The sequence below is a fragment of the Cylas formicarius genome, unplaced genomic scaffold (genome assembly GCF_029955315.1).
Source record: "Cylas formicarius isolate icCylForm1 unplaced genomic scaffold, icCylForm1.1 PGA_scaffold_6__28_contigs__length_40554024, whole genome shotgun sequence".
Classification (NCBI taxonomy): domain Eukaryota; kingdom Metazoa; phylum Arthropoda; class Insecta; order Coleoptera; family Brentidae; genus Cylas; species Cylas formicarius.
This window is the reverse complement of record NW_026844347.1, coordinates 2,747,778-2,763,601: the sequence shown is the minus strand read 5'-3', so window position 1 is coordinate 2,763,601 and position 15,824 is coordinate 2,747,778. Positions and strand designations below refer to the sequence as shown.

The 15,824-nt window shown below is 32.4% G+C and overlaps 2 protein-coding genes across 4 annotated transcripts in view; both read right to left on the bottom strand.

Moving 5' to 3' along the window:
• LOC132703146 (polypyrimidine tract-binding protein 2) overlaps positions 1-10,588 on the bottom strand; it is a 569,388-nt gene extending 558,800 nt beyond the window's left edge. For all 3 annotated transcript variants that reach the window (XM_060672251.1, XM_060672258.1, XM_060672266.1), the window contains exon 1: positions 10,253-10,588. In XM_060672251.1, the coding sequence (XP_060528234.1) occupies positions 10,253-10,260 (8 nt within the window). In that variant the 5' untranslated portion in view covers positions 10,261-10,588. The remainder of the gene's footprint in view (positions 1-10,252) is intronic.
• A 1,821-nt stretch (positions 10,589-12,409) lies between these two features.
• On the bottom strand, positions 12,410-14,442 carry LOC132703137 (CD63 antigen-like). Its single transcript, XM_060672230.1, has 5 exons — positions 14,223-14,442; positions 13,780-13,968; positions 13,506-13,682; positions 12,763-12,993; positions 12,410-12,702 (listed from the first exon to the last, which is right to left on the bottom strand). The coding sequence occupies exons 1-5, from the start codon at positions 14,292-14,294 to the stop codon at positions 12,637-12,639; spliced, it is 735 nt and encodes a 244-aa protein (XP_060528213.1). The 5' UTR covers positions 14,295-14,442; the 3' UTR covers positions 12,410-12,636.
• Positions 14,443-15,824: the final 1,382 nt, after the last annotated feature.

Below are 15,824 nucleotides of genomic sequence, written 5' to 3'. Positions count from 1 at the left end.
TTTCAATTTAGTTACAAAAAAAAGTACACCGTGTGCCAAAGAAAACGATGCACTATATGATCTGGAAATCCTTAAGCGATACGAACAAAAGTTTCGTACAAAAGTTTTTTGGACTCTCCTGAAGATTTAAAATATTATAATTTTGTGAGATTTTCCGGGCTGTTAGGCCGTGGTCCATTGGTTTTGCTACCAAAGCATTCAGCTGCTACTGCGGCAGCCATCTTCAGAGCAACGTAGATTGTAGCGCGACGACTGTATCGGTACTGTTGCCGGTTGCCGAAGTCGTACATGTTTCGAACCGCTCGGACGGACGGCGGACTGAATGGTCGTTTGAGCGTCCGGGCCCCCCTCCGTGTTGTTAGTATAAGGTTTTGTTTGCGTTTTTTGCAGGACGTTTTGCCATATTTTGTTTACTTGTAACCCCTCTTCACGTTTGTTGAAATTGCTTTTATGTTTGTGTATTTCAATTGCTTCTCGATGTAGTCTTGCGTGGTAATATTTCTCTGTAGACAGGACTTCGGTGTTGTCGAATTTGATGTTGTGATCGCCATTAGTAAACACGTGTTCTGCCACCGCCGATTTTTCTATTTGTCCCAAGCGACAGGATCTTTTGTGTTCAGTCAAGCGCGTAGATATGGTTGTTGTTCTAATGTACACGTGTCTGCATGAACATGGGATTCTGTATACCCCGGCCGAAGACAACTGTTTTCGGGGATCTTTGGCCGATCTTAAGTATTGTCGTATTTGTCCTGTGGGTTTAAAAATTGGCTTTATGTTATGTCTCGCCATTATTTTGCCTATCCGGTCCGTTACTCCTCCAATATATGGGAGGAAAACCAAACCGTTCGGAGGCGTTTCTTCGGTCTTATGGCCCGTTGTATTTCGTTGGTTTTGTAGCCATTTGCGTGAAGCGCTCTCTCTAAATGTCCTAATTCCTCTGACAGATATTGTGGATCGGATATTCCAGTTGCCCTCTCTTTTGTTTTGGATGGTAGTTAGATTCTTTTTGCAAGTAGCGACCCGTGTGAGTGGCTTTTCGGTAAACTCTATGTCCCAATCTTAGGTTATCGCTTCGGTTTATCATTACATCCAAAAATGGGAGTTGTCGATCCTGTTCAATAGGTGGAGCCGTTTTTGCGAATCCAATTTAATTAACAAAATCTCAAGACTTTCAACACTATATTTGAATCAGATATCAATTCCAGGACAAAAACAAGGTAAGTTTGTAATTTATCTTATATGTAAATTTTACTTACTTTTTGAGATATTCGAGGTTTAAGATAACACCTGTATAAATTATTATTGAATTTAAAGCTGCCCTTATTAGGTCACTTGTTGGCAATATTAGGTATTTTTTGAATAGCAAAGACATAATACTTCAGATGTACGAATAAAACTTATTGCTAACAATTCAAGGTGTCCATTAATACTTGGAGATTTTGAGAAAAATCGATTCTATACTACACACTTTAACAGATTTAATAAAACTTCAGAATTTATATTTAAAGAAACGTTTAATAGTTAATTATCTAGCTTGATTGGAAATGCCTAATAAGAAAAATAAATAATTAAAGTTTATAGGTTCACCAAAAAACTATAACTTATTTAAAAAGTTGATGTCGGAGGGGACACTTTTGGGACACCCTGTATCAGCAAAATTATAATATTTTAAATCTCAGGAGAGTCCAAGAAACTTTTGTACGAAACTTTTTTTTGTATCTCCTATGGGTTTCCAGGTCGTATAGTGGATCGTTTTATTTGGCACACGGTGTAAATATTTATTTAATGTTTACTAAGAATGAAAAAGCGTTATTTAAAACAATTCAATATTCACATAAAAACCACAAAGGCACAACTGGACGACTGTTTGGTTTTCATTGATTTATAGTAACCAATGTCTCAATTATCTGACAATACACTTCAGCAGTTCCAAAACAGTCTAAACACTTGCGTGCTGTGAAAGTTTCAGACTATAAGCAAAGTGGACAGTTAATTTTAACTATGATATTGCCTCAAACATTCCAGATCTTATGTTATGATCTTATGTGTTTATGAATGCAGCATCTGATATTTCATTTGATAATTCATTAAAGATACCTACTTAACGCTTGCTTGGTTTTTTACATGCATATTCCATTTTTGTTACTTATTTGCAATAAGTAAATGTACAAATTAGTCTACTTAAGATAGTAATGTAAGTTGTAAATAAGATATTAATTTAAGTAGTATATATGTATATATATATATATATATATATATATATATATATATATATATATATATATATATATATATATATATATATATATATATGATGACACTATATTCCGGGATATCATCCGTTCGCTCGTTGAACTCCGACTGGAATCCTGCATCCGACTGGAATCCTGCAAATCTTGCATCCGACTGGAATCCTGCAGACGTTTCGCCAAAATCTCACTTGGCATCTTCAATGCTCGCGCTCCGAAAACACTTCGAACACTCGCGGAGCGCGAGCATTGAAGATGCCAAGTGAGATTTTGGCGAAACGTCTGCAGGATTCCAGTCGGATGCAAGATTTGCAGGATTCCAGTCGGATGCAGGATTCCAGTCGGAGTTCAACGAGCGAACGGATGATATCCCGGAATATAGTGTCATCACATTTTTCCATCCGTGAATCAATACGTGAGAATATATATATATATATATATATATATATATATATATATATATATATATATATATATATATATATATATATATATATATATATATATATATATATATATATATATATATATATAATATAACACGATATATAACTGACACTTCAATCGCGAGTGTGTTTAGGCACAAGTGGAGCGCGGGTTTGATAAAAAATTGTCAGATGTAATTTATAAACGTGTGGTTTGCTGTACTTTTTTAGGACTATCACGAAAGTGATATGATGAATGCAGAACACATGCTTAAAATATATTTTTATACTGCCTACTCTGAAATAAACAATTATTCACTAATTAGGTGTGCGCAGTGTCATTTTAAAAAGACAGCTTCGCTAACCACTAAGGTGAACCACTTCGGACGTTTCAGATTACATGAGTCGCGGCAAGATACCTTAAAGGCTGTGGCGAACCCCTTCGACAGATTCAAGCGGTGGCATTTTGAAGTGTAGTTTGTCAAAATTGTTGTATAATGTACTATTAACTATTTTTTATGAATATTTAGAGATCTTATCTTGTCTTTTGAAAATTATCTAGGCGTACGTCAAAGTAAACCAACCAACCAAACCAACAACTTTTTATTAATTAATAACAGAATTTGTAAATGTATTAACAAGGCACAAAACACAATTCAAATCGTCAGAGATTATAGAATAGTAAACCTCAAGTGGAAGTTCTGGAATGTTTTCTGCTATTCGATATTTTGCGTACTCCTTTTTCAGCACGTATATGATAACCGCAATAGACTAAATGCGAGCACGCACCCAATATAGTAGGAGAAAAGTTTAAAAGTGAGTTGCTAATTTCAAAATTTTAAAACAGCAAAACCACTTTCATATACACTCAGTCGGACGTCGAAACGTCGAGGATGTTGCCGATTTAAATGCCATTGAAAACAATTCCGAATAAATATCTGCACTCACATAAAGTACCTTTTATATATTATATCGGAATTTTTGCAATCCCATGTCGACCGATACTAGTCGCACAAGAGTACTCCAAATACTAACACGGCTTTTGTGATCCGGTCCTCGATGCAGATCTTTGGTTTAAGTCGTCTCCGTATTGCGTCGTACAAAAGCAACAACAAAATCCAATGTCACATAATTTACTTAAAAAGGTTACGCGAAAACGACAAAGGCTTCGGGTAACAAGATTATACAGAACATTACGGTAATTACAATAACATTGTTTGCACTCCTTTTTTTTTAACGGGACTTTTAGTCAATTATGGAAGAGACGGGAGGCGGTGCGCCGGCGAGCGTCCGCAACGGCAGAGTAAACTTAATTTCGTTGGTTTTCCCTCACGCCGGAACACAAAAGGTTTTAAAATTACATTGCTAATTTACGAAATAATAAAAAAAGGAAAGGTTAATGCTTGTATGTGTGTTTTATTAAAAGCGGACATGTACCGTATAACCACGATGCATTATAAAGAGTCGCGACATAAGGGTATGAATAACTATTAAAACAATTTTAGGTTCCTTTTTCTCGTCGCACATCTTGTCGCGACATTAATACTTTAAAACTAAGCACCGAGTAACGTGTCACGTGACCATCGGAACTAGCTAAAATTTACCGAAAACATCCGATCGCGTTCAAACCCGCGACTCGTAGCCGAACTGGTTCGCCTCAGTGATTATCGTAGCTGCCTTCTTAAAATGACACTTTGCATAATTGGGTATTTTAGAGTAGGGAGTAGAATAAATATCTTATGTTGCAATTTTGAACTGTCTTATGAAAATACCTAGTCACTAATTATTTATAATATAAACAAGAGTGAATGTTGTGTCCTATTACAGATTCTGGCGAACTAGATAGGTTTTCAAACTTTGTATATCTTATAATGCGCCACGAAACATTTACACACCTACGGCGTTGCCAATTCAATTCTAAACATTGGAAATTCAAATGGAACACCATCTATGTTAGCAATTACTCTTGTTTTCGCAAAATTCGGAGATATTGTTGCTTATTTACTAGGTAAATAATTTATGGGAGAAATCTTTTTTACATTAATTTTTAAAAGAGGAAAAATCTTTCATTTAAATCTAATAAACTGTTGCTAAATAAAAAAATATTCTTTGATTTTTATTACTTTTCTCGGAAATGCAAATTTTTGGAATATTCTATATAACTCTCGCACTGCCAAAAAAAAAATAAATTTTTATTTCTAAAGAGCAAAAGATAAGATGAGCATACGTTAACAAAAGTTGCCCACAACTAGACAACATACTAATATTATGGTGTTGCAGCTGAATTTGAATTGTTGTCGTCTGTTTAGATAAGAGACAAATTAGGCGCACTATGAGCTTATACAAAATTTGAAAAAAAAGACACGTCTCCAGAACCTCTAACAATCAACGTGAATGGCCGCTGTTTTATGGAATAGCGCATTATTTAATTAAGCTTATTTATCTTGAAAAAAAGTTCGTTAACTAAGTCGCAAATTTTTTAATTAACAGTTCCGCTCAATTTCGATGTCGGCCATAGTCGTAAGCATACATTTTGCAATAAAACTAATTTTGATTCCTATTCCATGTCAACTTAAGACGGAGTAAAGAGAAATCAATGACACTTTAATGACAGACGCCATTATCGGTGAGTATCCGTTCCGTTATTAATTTAAATATCTAATTTGCTGAAAATTTGGTAAAAAAAGTAACTATTAGATATAGGAAATTTACGCAAACGTCTGCACACACCGCTACACTGTCTTTTCAACCCATTGAGGAAGTGACACCAGAAACCTGGAGAAAAGGAGTGCAGCATGTCATTAACAAAAACAAGAAAATGTGGGATCTTGACTACTTGGTCCATCCGACCATCAAAACGTTAATTATAACGTCAAGAAGACAGTTCGTCAGATGAAGAATATTATGTTATTTTATAATATATTTTGTGTAAAATGTTTATTTTTTTATAAGAACTTTTCCATTATTACAGGCCCGAAAAATCATACAAAAATACGATAATTTTAAACTTATTATTCATGATGAGTTCAATGCCATGTTACTAAGAACACGCCATAAACACATGAGCTGAATTATTATATAACATTTAGTTCGGAAACAATTACTAATTAGTTTTGGTTAGTTTGGAATATGAACATTTTTGAATCTGTATTACAGAGGAAACACCCTCTAAAGGTGCGTAAACATCAGACGAGCCTTTCGCTGCGATCACCGATCCTGCCGTAAACCAAACTGCTCAAAATGATGTATATTCACTGCATATCTAAAAATTGCTCATTGCGGTTTTAAATACTGACGAGCATACCGCGAACCCGACCCAATTGCTACTGCGATCGCACACCAACATCCTTTGTGTTCGTTGTAAAAACCGACAAGAAATTGATCGCGGCTCGCGAACTTGTCTCGTGCTCGGCTTATATTCGGCTCCGTATATGAATACGCAGCTTAACAATTTACACCACAGAATTTTAAAAATTAAAAACTGCCTTGCTGTAATTTTTTGTAGGAGCGTTTATATGGCAGGCAGGGCTCCTTGTAGTAACAACTGTGCTATATGATAAAGAAAAAACATAACTTCCATTTATTTTTTAAAATAAATGAAATAAAAAATAATCACAAAATTTATAACGTTTTTTTTTTCAATTCTAAATTATAGAAACCATTAAGTATTAATCAATTATAATTTGCATGTTAAAAACTCTCAAGAGTATACTACCCACTTATGGAGTAGCTCGAAAGCATTGATTGTTTTGAAATGATGGTATAGATTTTGGAATCTGAAAAAAACTTACGATTTCAGTTAATAAAGTATTACTACGGGCTCCCACAAAATCTACCAAGAGTTATTAAGTGTGTTGTGATATTTCAGAGTAAAATAATATTTGTTCAATAACTAAAGGCCTCAACATACTAACCGCACTGACCGCTGCTATATTTGAATTGAGATCACAGGAAAAATAATACAGTTGTTTTTATTTTACTATTTTCCTTTTTTGCACACCTTTGCTTCAGAAATCTTAAGTGACTATAAGAATGGCCTCATTTCAAAAATTAAAACCAAATAGTCATAAATTTCAGGGGTTTTTTCTATCTGTTTGTTTAAAAACGTCTAGAGGTATCAAACCGATAATCAAAACTGCAAAGACACAATAAAACCACATAGCCACAGTTATTGTCTAAAATTTCAGTGTTGTTGTTTGAAAAGGAATAATTAATTAAATGATACTACTGGCTAATCCAGAAGGACCGATCTCTCCAAGAGTGAAAGATACGTTTACATCGATTATTGTTTGGCGAAGTTATAACACTATATTATTATTCAATAGACATAATATAACGTTAGACTACGGCTCCTGTTATAAACCTCATCCTTGTTAAAAAGATGATTACCAAATATATACATGAATAGAGAAATTTCTTTCAAATCAGCTAAAAAATATTTAATTAGTATTACAAATGGGTCCAGAGAAATTATCCAGAAAAAAACAAACGAACGTAATAACACTTTACCTATACTGTTTTCAAAAGTCCAGAAATACTCTAAACTGTAAGAAAATACCATCACCTGTCACTAACATTTAAAAACCAACGCTCCATCTACGTTATATCTAAATATGCAGTCTTTGTTGATTGGCTTCTTTACCACTTTAACATTAAAGACAAATGAAATATAATATGTAATAGGTGGCAACTATTATGTAGCAATGAAAGACAATTTTTACAGGTGCTACAGTCAGATCTGATTTCCATGGTTCACTTCCTGCTTGGAAAGGCTCATAATGTTGAATAAAAAAATAACAAACAATTTTTATTCTGTTAAAATAAAATTATCGCTTTTTCACGAGTATTTTTAGTATTGGTGAATGAATAACAATAGGCAAAAACCCATAAATTGACACAAACCCAGGTTGTTGCAATCGGTAAAAAGAAATACCAAATAATGACTTCAGTATTCGCTGGATCACTAACTCATCTTGCATACCTAATGATATTTTATTCTACACATTTCTGAAATAGGCTATAATAATAAATATAAATATAAATAAACTAACTTGTAGCAACCACACACAATAACGCGTTTTACCACAAACCGAAACATACTCGACGCGCGTTTCGCCAACCAAGTTGGCATCTTCAGGAGAAGATTAAAACTAAAACCTATTAAGAATAACAGATTCTCAGGGTTGCACCCGCACGCATGAAATATGATGTATCTCCTCTTTGAAATTCGGTAAATCTGTGAAATCATAACGAATTTCTTAATTGTAAATTATTTTAAAAAATGCCAACTAGTGATTAATTAACTATTTTAACCTTATTTGTAAATTACGTCTCGGGTGTGACGTCTCGTTGCACCATAATCAATATTGACAAATAGCAGTTGGTAAATGAAACAGTGCTACATTAGTTTCATTTGAAATTTTTATTAATTAATTTAATAATTAATTTGAAACAATTTCTTAATAAAATAATAATAAAAAATTGCTGCTGTTTTTTTATGCGGCTTTAATTGTAATTTTTTTATCAGCTATCTTACTAATTCGAAATTCCTAACTAAAAATGTTTCCTCTATGAAAATAATTACTTAATTAAACTTACAAGGAGAGGAAGCAATTAAGAAACAAAATTTTGAAAAGAAAATTATGAAATTTATAAAATAAAACTGACAATACTAGTTCCCACGTTTTGGTTAGAGGTCTTAAACGTATTTTTGTTTTACTTTAATAGCTTTTTTGGTTATAACGGAATACAAAAATTTTCCGCATAACTTAAAAATCAATTTTAGAAATCGGTCAAATCTAATTTCCAATCCAAAATCTGTGAAATCATTGTGAAATCCGTGAAATCTTGGTTGAAATCTATGAAAACTTAAGGTTGTGTGAAATCTGCCCCTCGGTTCAACGCCTGAGGCCCGCTGGACACGGGAATAATACACATAATCCTCCTTTAAACAGAAACATTTTGTCTGTAACTAGTGACTTACATTGAGATTAGCCTAAGGCGTAATATATTTCCTAATATGTATTATTTTTTACATATCTGATTATCTGGCAGGTGCTGTTAAGCGTCGCGCTTATGTTGCCATAAAAGAACGTCACGTTGTCACAGAACATTGTGACCAAAATACGTTTACTGAATTTGCAAAATATAACTCTTAAACGATAGCATTAAAAGATTTAGGTATCGTAACTTATTTTGAACGTAGGACCCAAATTTTGCAAGCAACCCATTAACAACGCAGTCAAAAGAACTGTGAAGATCACATTAAATCGCAAAGGTAATTCCACCACCTCCATTCACATTCTCAGTAGATTGCACTTTGAAAATCAACAAAAAAAAATTTGTATAGACATAGAAAAGTCCAGTTTTCGAGAAACTAATTATCAAATTTTATTCATATACGGGAAGCTGAAAGATATCAAATTCAGACAAGCAAAAATAATTAAATCGGCTATTTGGAAAAGCCACATCTACTTAACGTCAAATTTTACAGTAGGAAGAAAATTTTCAAATCTAATTACGCCAACTTGTTGGGTACATATAGATTTTCGTATGGTTACTTGTATACTTATTACAAAAATGTTCACACATAAAATACACAAAACAAATGAATTCGTTTTAAATGTGGTCTTTGTCAAATAACCAATTCTACAATAATCTTAAGAACTAAATTTTTCAAAACTTGGCCTTTAAAGCTGCTTTAAACACTGCCCCTCACAAATCGATTCACAAAACAATATAAAAAGAAATGTCGCAATTTTTGGAAACAGTTTTTATGATAATTAGCAAGTTCTCTTCACCTGTAGGTCACTGAGCGAATATTAACGAAATTTAACCGAGAAATAACGAGATTATGTTTATTAATGGCATCTGGATAAGATATTTGCTATCAAATTGTGTTTAATTCTGGGCTAAACAATGCCTATAACATCTATTTAATCATTTCTTCACTTCTTCACATAGATAATTTCGTTTAAATAAATTGCATGTGATTAAACAAGGTTTTATAATTACTGTACTGCACATTTTTAGGCCCATGCATGAACAAGGGTAGCCCGCTAGATACACATGGTGAAAAAGGCACCAATTACAGCTTTTCGTACTTTTATATGGATACTATACTTTATGCGTGATGGCATAAAGTCATGTAATTATTTACACCAATATTTTTTTGGAGACTAACGTAAACGCAATTCCACATTCATGACGCGTTCCAACCTGTTGGCTTCCGTAGAGATAACTGTTCATGCCTGAAAGAGAAGCAAAGATTTCTAATGTCATTTTCCTTATTTTAATAGGTAGGCCCCATGGTATTCGACAAACCTTTTGTCAAATCCATCATGTTTTTCGTATTGCAAGAGGTCACTCCCACCACCCCCACCAGAGTTTTCGGTAAAATACAACAAAAATTTAGTGCCGTTACCATGTAAATAAACGACAACAAAACAATGGCAATTCTGGCATGCAACTTACCGATTCGTTCAATCAACCCAAGTTTACAGGTACATACGAATACAAAACACCATTACAAAAACAAATAGAGGCCCGGTAATTTTTACGGTTACGTCAAATACTTACCCAATCATTTTGAGGTGTGGAAACAGATAAAATCGGGCAAGGGGGTGAAACAACACAAAGTGCGTCAAAAAAACACAACAGATAACGTGCGTTTCGAGCAAGAATACAGTCACACTCAGATATAAAAACACGGGTTAACAAGTGGTTTTGATATGCTTGAAATTGTGAGTTGCCAAACTAATAATGGAACAGTAATTATCGATAAAATAAACAATGGAAATGCCTCTCGATATCACGACACAAGATGCACTAGCAGCAAGTTTGATTTGTACAAAAATACGTCTCTCCAAACTTATAAAACATAAAGTATTTGGTCCGGTTTCAGGTTAATTACATTATTTGGTCCACAGGAAAAATCGACTGTCAGATTCCGTGCTTGCTCAGAGGAAGGCGACGTTGTCACCTTGATTATAAGTTATCCTATTAAGATCTGGCTAGCCAATGTTTAAAAAAAATACGTTCGTAAATTTTCAATATTTAACATGCATTTAATAGTCGCATAAAGCCGTCAATAATTTTAGCAGAAAACCAGGTTTAATCGTGATCTCTTATAGTCGAATTTCCTTTACGTAATTGAAAAGAGCGGTATCTGTATAAAATTGGGCTGCCGTTTTTTTTTTTGAAAAAACACAAAATTTGTTCAGTTACTTTTATACCATAGCAGCTACCTACACGATCTTTTTCCCGCATTTTCATTGCACGTATAGTACATCATGGCAACCACGCAGTCTCTAGAAACGAGAGCGGATAACGATCGGTAACATAGAGCACGTTGGATGAGCAACGTAGATGTCTAAGGTAGCGTTAGACGTGAATCATAATATTATTGTTTATACCAGCTTTCAGGGCAGTAGTATTGCAATTACTCTATTCTGTAACAGTTCTATAAAATTCCATTTCGCGGTTAGCAAAATTTGGTGGCAATATTGGGGAACCCCAAATGCGACACCAATTTTAGATACTTCAATTTTAAGCAACTCACTGCAATTTCCGAAACTCACTTATTAAAAATCCATCGTGTTTGAATAAAATCTAATATTTCCATAAATGTTATTAATAATAATGATAAATTATAACTAAATTTAAATATCACGAAAAGAGATGATTTAGGGCAGATTTAATTTATTATTATTTTTATTAACATTAACAAATCTAAATCCAACCCAATCTCAATTCGTAGTTAAATTAATATTCATAAATAATTCTGCAAATTCTCAAAACTAACAAAAAAGGTAAGAGTTGGGTAGACATGTAGCTTGCTATTAAGTTTACAGTAAACTACAAATTATACCGGTTTTTAAAGTATAACTCTGCAATAAATATCTAATGTAATTTTCATATTTACTTGACAAGTAATTGATTGGTTACTCATTAGCAGAGGGCATTTCATTTATTAATACATTTAACATACACATTATTTTATTATTCTTTGATCGAGGCTAATGTAGTTCTTCATAAAAAGTGAACACTAATCATTAAATTTAAGCAAATCATAGGATTGATTTAGTATGCGACTATTTGAACATTACGAAGATTTCTTTCAAAATTGTTTCTAAAATTGAAAATTGTTTATACCATATAAACTCCCAACTTCATCAACCTGGACAATTTTGAACCGGTATACTTCATAACATAATAATTGGTAAATGTAATATAAATAATATATAAAAAATAAACATAATAAACAAAGGTTTAAAAGTTTTTTATAGACATTTAAAAACAACGCAATTTTAAAACCGACTGAGATTGATTGCACACGTCAGTTTCAGCTGCTTATGAACCGAATAAAATCACAATAAATCAATTTATTTCCCCATTCACTTTTTTTTATTATAAAACATAGGCTAACCACAGTTTTTTAAACAACCAATGGGTGCCTTAATCCTCCTAGTTAGTCATATTTTGACATTTGCACACAAAGGATTGTTTGGCTAAATACAGTAGGGAAAGATTTCCGCTAGTCTTTTATTATTTTTTGTAAATATTAATTTTTATTTTACTCTTCCAATGAGTCCTAAAATAAGTCTTGTCAAAGAAAATCAATAAATTGTAATTACAAAAAATAGTTTGATTTATCCAATAATTATCAATAAAAATTGGTGATACGCTGAGCTGGCGAAACGACCATTCCACTCCACACATTAAGTTTTAAATAAATTTTATATAAGGTGAACACACTTTAATTAATATATATTTCAAAATACAAATCACTTATTCTACCTCCTAACTATCAAAAATTTTGAAAATCACAATTTTTGCAAATAATAAATAACCTAACAATATTTCTGAAAACTTTTATGATATTGTATATGCATGTACTAACTTTGGTTAATTGTATACTTTAAGAGAAATTGGAAAAAGGGTGAATCTGTTGCTTTATCGGCTTACACAGTTTCATAGTCGTTTCTGATTTGTCTTGATAAATAGCATGACAGGATTATACCAAGAAGCTGAAAGTAGAAATGGTGTTAAAATAGAAAAATTACAATCATCACAATATAGACAATTACCTGAATTAAGGCAAGTGTGATGCCCACAATTTCTATGCTTGAAGTATTGTCCCTGATGTAATCACCGAATTTTTCGAGGCAACCTTCTTTATACAAATTAGGAGAATTGTTTTGGCATTTAAATATATCTGTTGATCCAGTAGGAATTGAGCAACATGATATCGGAATTTTTTTATTAGTTGAGTTTGAGTTGACCCAATCGGTGTAGTTCATCACTCCACAACACTTGAGCTGTCACAAAAAAGCAATGTCAATTAATTAATATCTATAAAACCAGATATAGACTTTTCAAGTTACTTCCACTGGACATTTTTTAAGTTTAATTTTAATTGGGAACAACCATATAAACTTTTGCTATGAATCTGAAATATGTAATAAACATTTGAAAGTTTGGAGAATCAAATAAAGAAAAAATTCAGTGACATTTTGCATGGCAATTGTAATTTTTTCCAATGAACAACAAATTTCTAAGTCCATAAAATTTTCAACCAAACATTAAAAAATAATAATAACTTTCCAGGAACTTGTAAAATTCAAAACATTTACTTTTATACCTTATTTTATTTCAATATATTGCAATAATTTTCCCACCATTTACCAGGTGTCAAAAAACATAAACTAATCAAATAAGAACTTAGTTTGTGGGTTACACTTCCAATTTAATTTAAATTGTGAAATAGCTTTTTCTTATGAAAATTGAATTATGAAAACTTATTACACAATTAAAGCCAAAATTAACTTGCCTGAGATTGTACAGCATCCCAAGTTGCTGTTACTTCAGTGTAATTAGAGTTATTGTAAAAGTTCAGGGTCTCATCAAGACTATGAGCTATAAAATCTTCAGTTTTGCTTTTTAACAATATTGATCCAAAGCCAACAACAGCTTCCATGATGAAAATTACGATTAGCAAAGTGGAAAACTACAAGAAAAAGAATGTCATTGTCATACTAAACACATTATAAAATCAAATCTGGCTACAATCCTAATATAAATAATAAATCCACAAAAGGCCTCACCGTAGTTGTCATGCAAGCATTTTCTTTCATTGCACCATAACATCCAAAAAAGGCGATAAAAAATATGATAATACCAATGACAATCAGCAGGTCAGAAACATAAAAGTAGTTATTATTTAGTAGGTGATCAAACTCATTGTAATAGGCCTTTGCACTGATTCCAACAGATATAATTATTATACCGGTAACCTGTAACAAATACACTAGGTACTAACATTTTTTAACACTAAACAAATAAATAACACTTGAGGGTGAGGGTAACGTGGGATATAACTTGAATACTAGAATAGATATTCATGACTTTTCGATGATTGATTATTGCGCAACATGTAAAGATAAAAAATTTTCCTATTCCGTCTGCAAAAAACAAGCTTTTAGCAATTATTAGCGTCGGTAATTTTATCTTCGATAGAAATTGCAACTTTAGAACAAAGGAAACTTACCACAAAAAATAAATTGAAAATAATCATTAAATAACGAGAATAATTTCGCAAAAATGCTTTGTATTCAATCATCTTAATGCGTTTTGAACGAACAAAACAAAGCACTAATTTTGTTTTTCAAGATTAGAACAAACTCTCCCTACTCTGAAACAAATTCTAAGAAAAATTAGCTAGTCACAACGGAGATTACCGGAGATCACATGATATGCGTCAATTGTCAATTACGGAAAGGATAGTTCATAGCAACATCTATGAACACAATTGGTTGCCTTATGCTTGCTTCCACTTCAATCGTGGCAACTACAGTGACGTCACTCGGAGATCGTTTCTATAGCGATTATCAAACGCTCTCTTTTCAACTCTTTTTTTCTTTTCTTCTCCACCTAGTAGAAAAATACATAGAGACTTAATTTTATTGCCCGTTGTTATAATAAACAAAATATTAAAAATACCTTTTACATATTCGTGCAATTTTGCAGCCTATTTTTTGCTACTACTACAAAACTTTATTGTATATATTATTTTAAAAGTAAAATAAAACAAAAGGCTAGGGTTTTTTCAACTTTAAAAAGAATATATTCATCTTGCTCCTTATGGGTGAAATCACAGATACAAAATACCAGTTAATAGAAGTGATAAACTTCGCCCAACTAAGATACATATCCTATGTGAATATTTTATTTATAAAATAAAAAATAGCATATACATCTTTTACTTATTGATAACATACCTATTAAGTATATACATTACTTAACATTTTTTATTCATTTTTTTTACCATTTTTCGTTGACATAAGTGTGAAGTCTCTTTTTCTTCAACTTTTAGTTTCAATGTTTAATCTTAATGAATAAACTTTGTAATCTTGCTGGTTCCAATTTAATGAAAAATTTTAAAACTTCTGTTCAATAATTTTGCTTTTTCCTTCCACTAACATATAGGTTGAAAATTTCAAAATTTTATTCTGTAAAATATTCAGAACAAACACATTTTTCACTCTCCATGTACCATAATTTCTTCTTTATCGGATTTGAACAGAAGCAGTAGCAGTACAGACCGGCAATTGTTACTACTAATCAAAATGAAAATCGACCATAAGTCGAGCGGCTAAATCAATATCGATATACTGATTACTATTAGTAATAAGTGTACTGGTATAAGTAAATACAGTAGTATAGTATTACTAGTACTCCTAGTAATAACTATAGTCGAATTGTCTACGTGACGTCACTGTAGCAGTAGCACTGGAGATAAAGAGACAAGGATAGAATGGATATAGACAAAGAAATTATGACGTAAATGTTTCAAGAAAATTTCAAGACCATTGGAACCATTCTGCCAGCACATCTTTCTCTCGCCCTTACAAAAGCTGTATACCGGGTAAATTTCTGGAAATATTTTTTAAGTGAGAATACAATAGAATACAAAATCAAAGTGACCTAACACACGGCACACAAAACGTCTATCATGTATAAGACAGAGGTGATACGCCTTTGTCGTTAAATTCACTTTAACTTGGTATGGTGGAGAGAATTGAATTTCGAAAAAAAAGGCGAAAACTAACACGTAAGATTCCTGTGACACAGCCAGAACAGTAACATAATG

Excerpts from the sequence above, each read along its gene's own strand:
- LOC132703137 (XM_060672230.1), bottom strand. The coding sequence starts at position 14,294 with ATGATTGAATACAAAGCATTTTTGCGAAATTATTCTCGTTATTTAATG. Across the intron at positions 13,969-14,222 it reads TTTTCAATTTATTTTTTGTG|GTTACCGGTATAATAATTAT; the intron begins GTAAGTTTCCTT and ends TATTTGTTACAG. Across the intron at positions 13,683-13,779 it reads ATGCTTGCATGACAACTACG|TTTTCCACTTTGCTAATCGT; the intron begins GTGAGGCCTTTT and ends TTTTTCTTGTAG.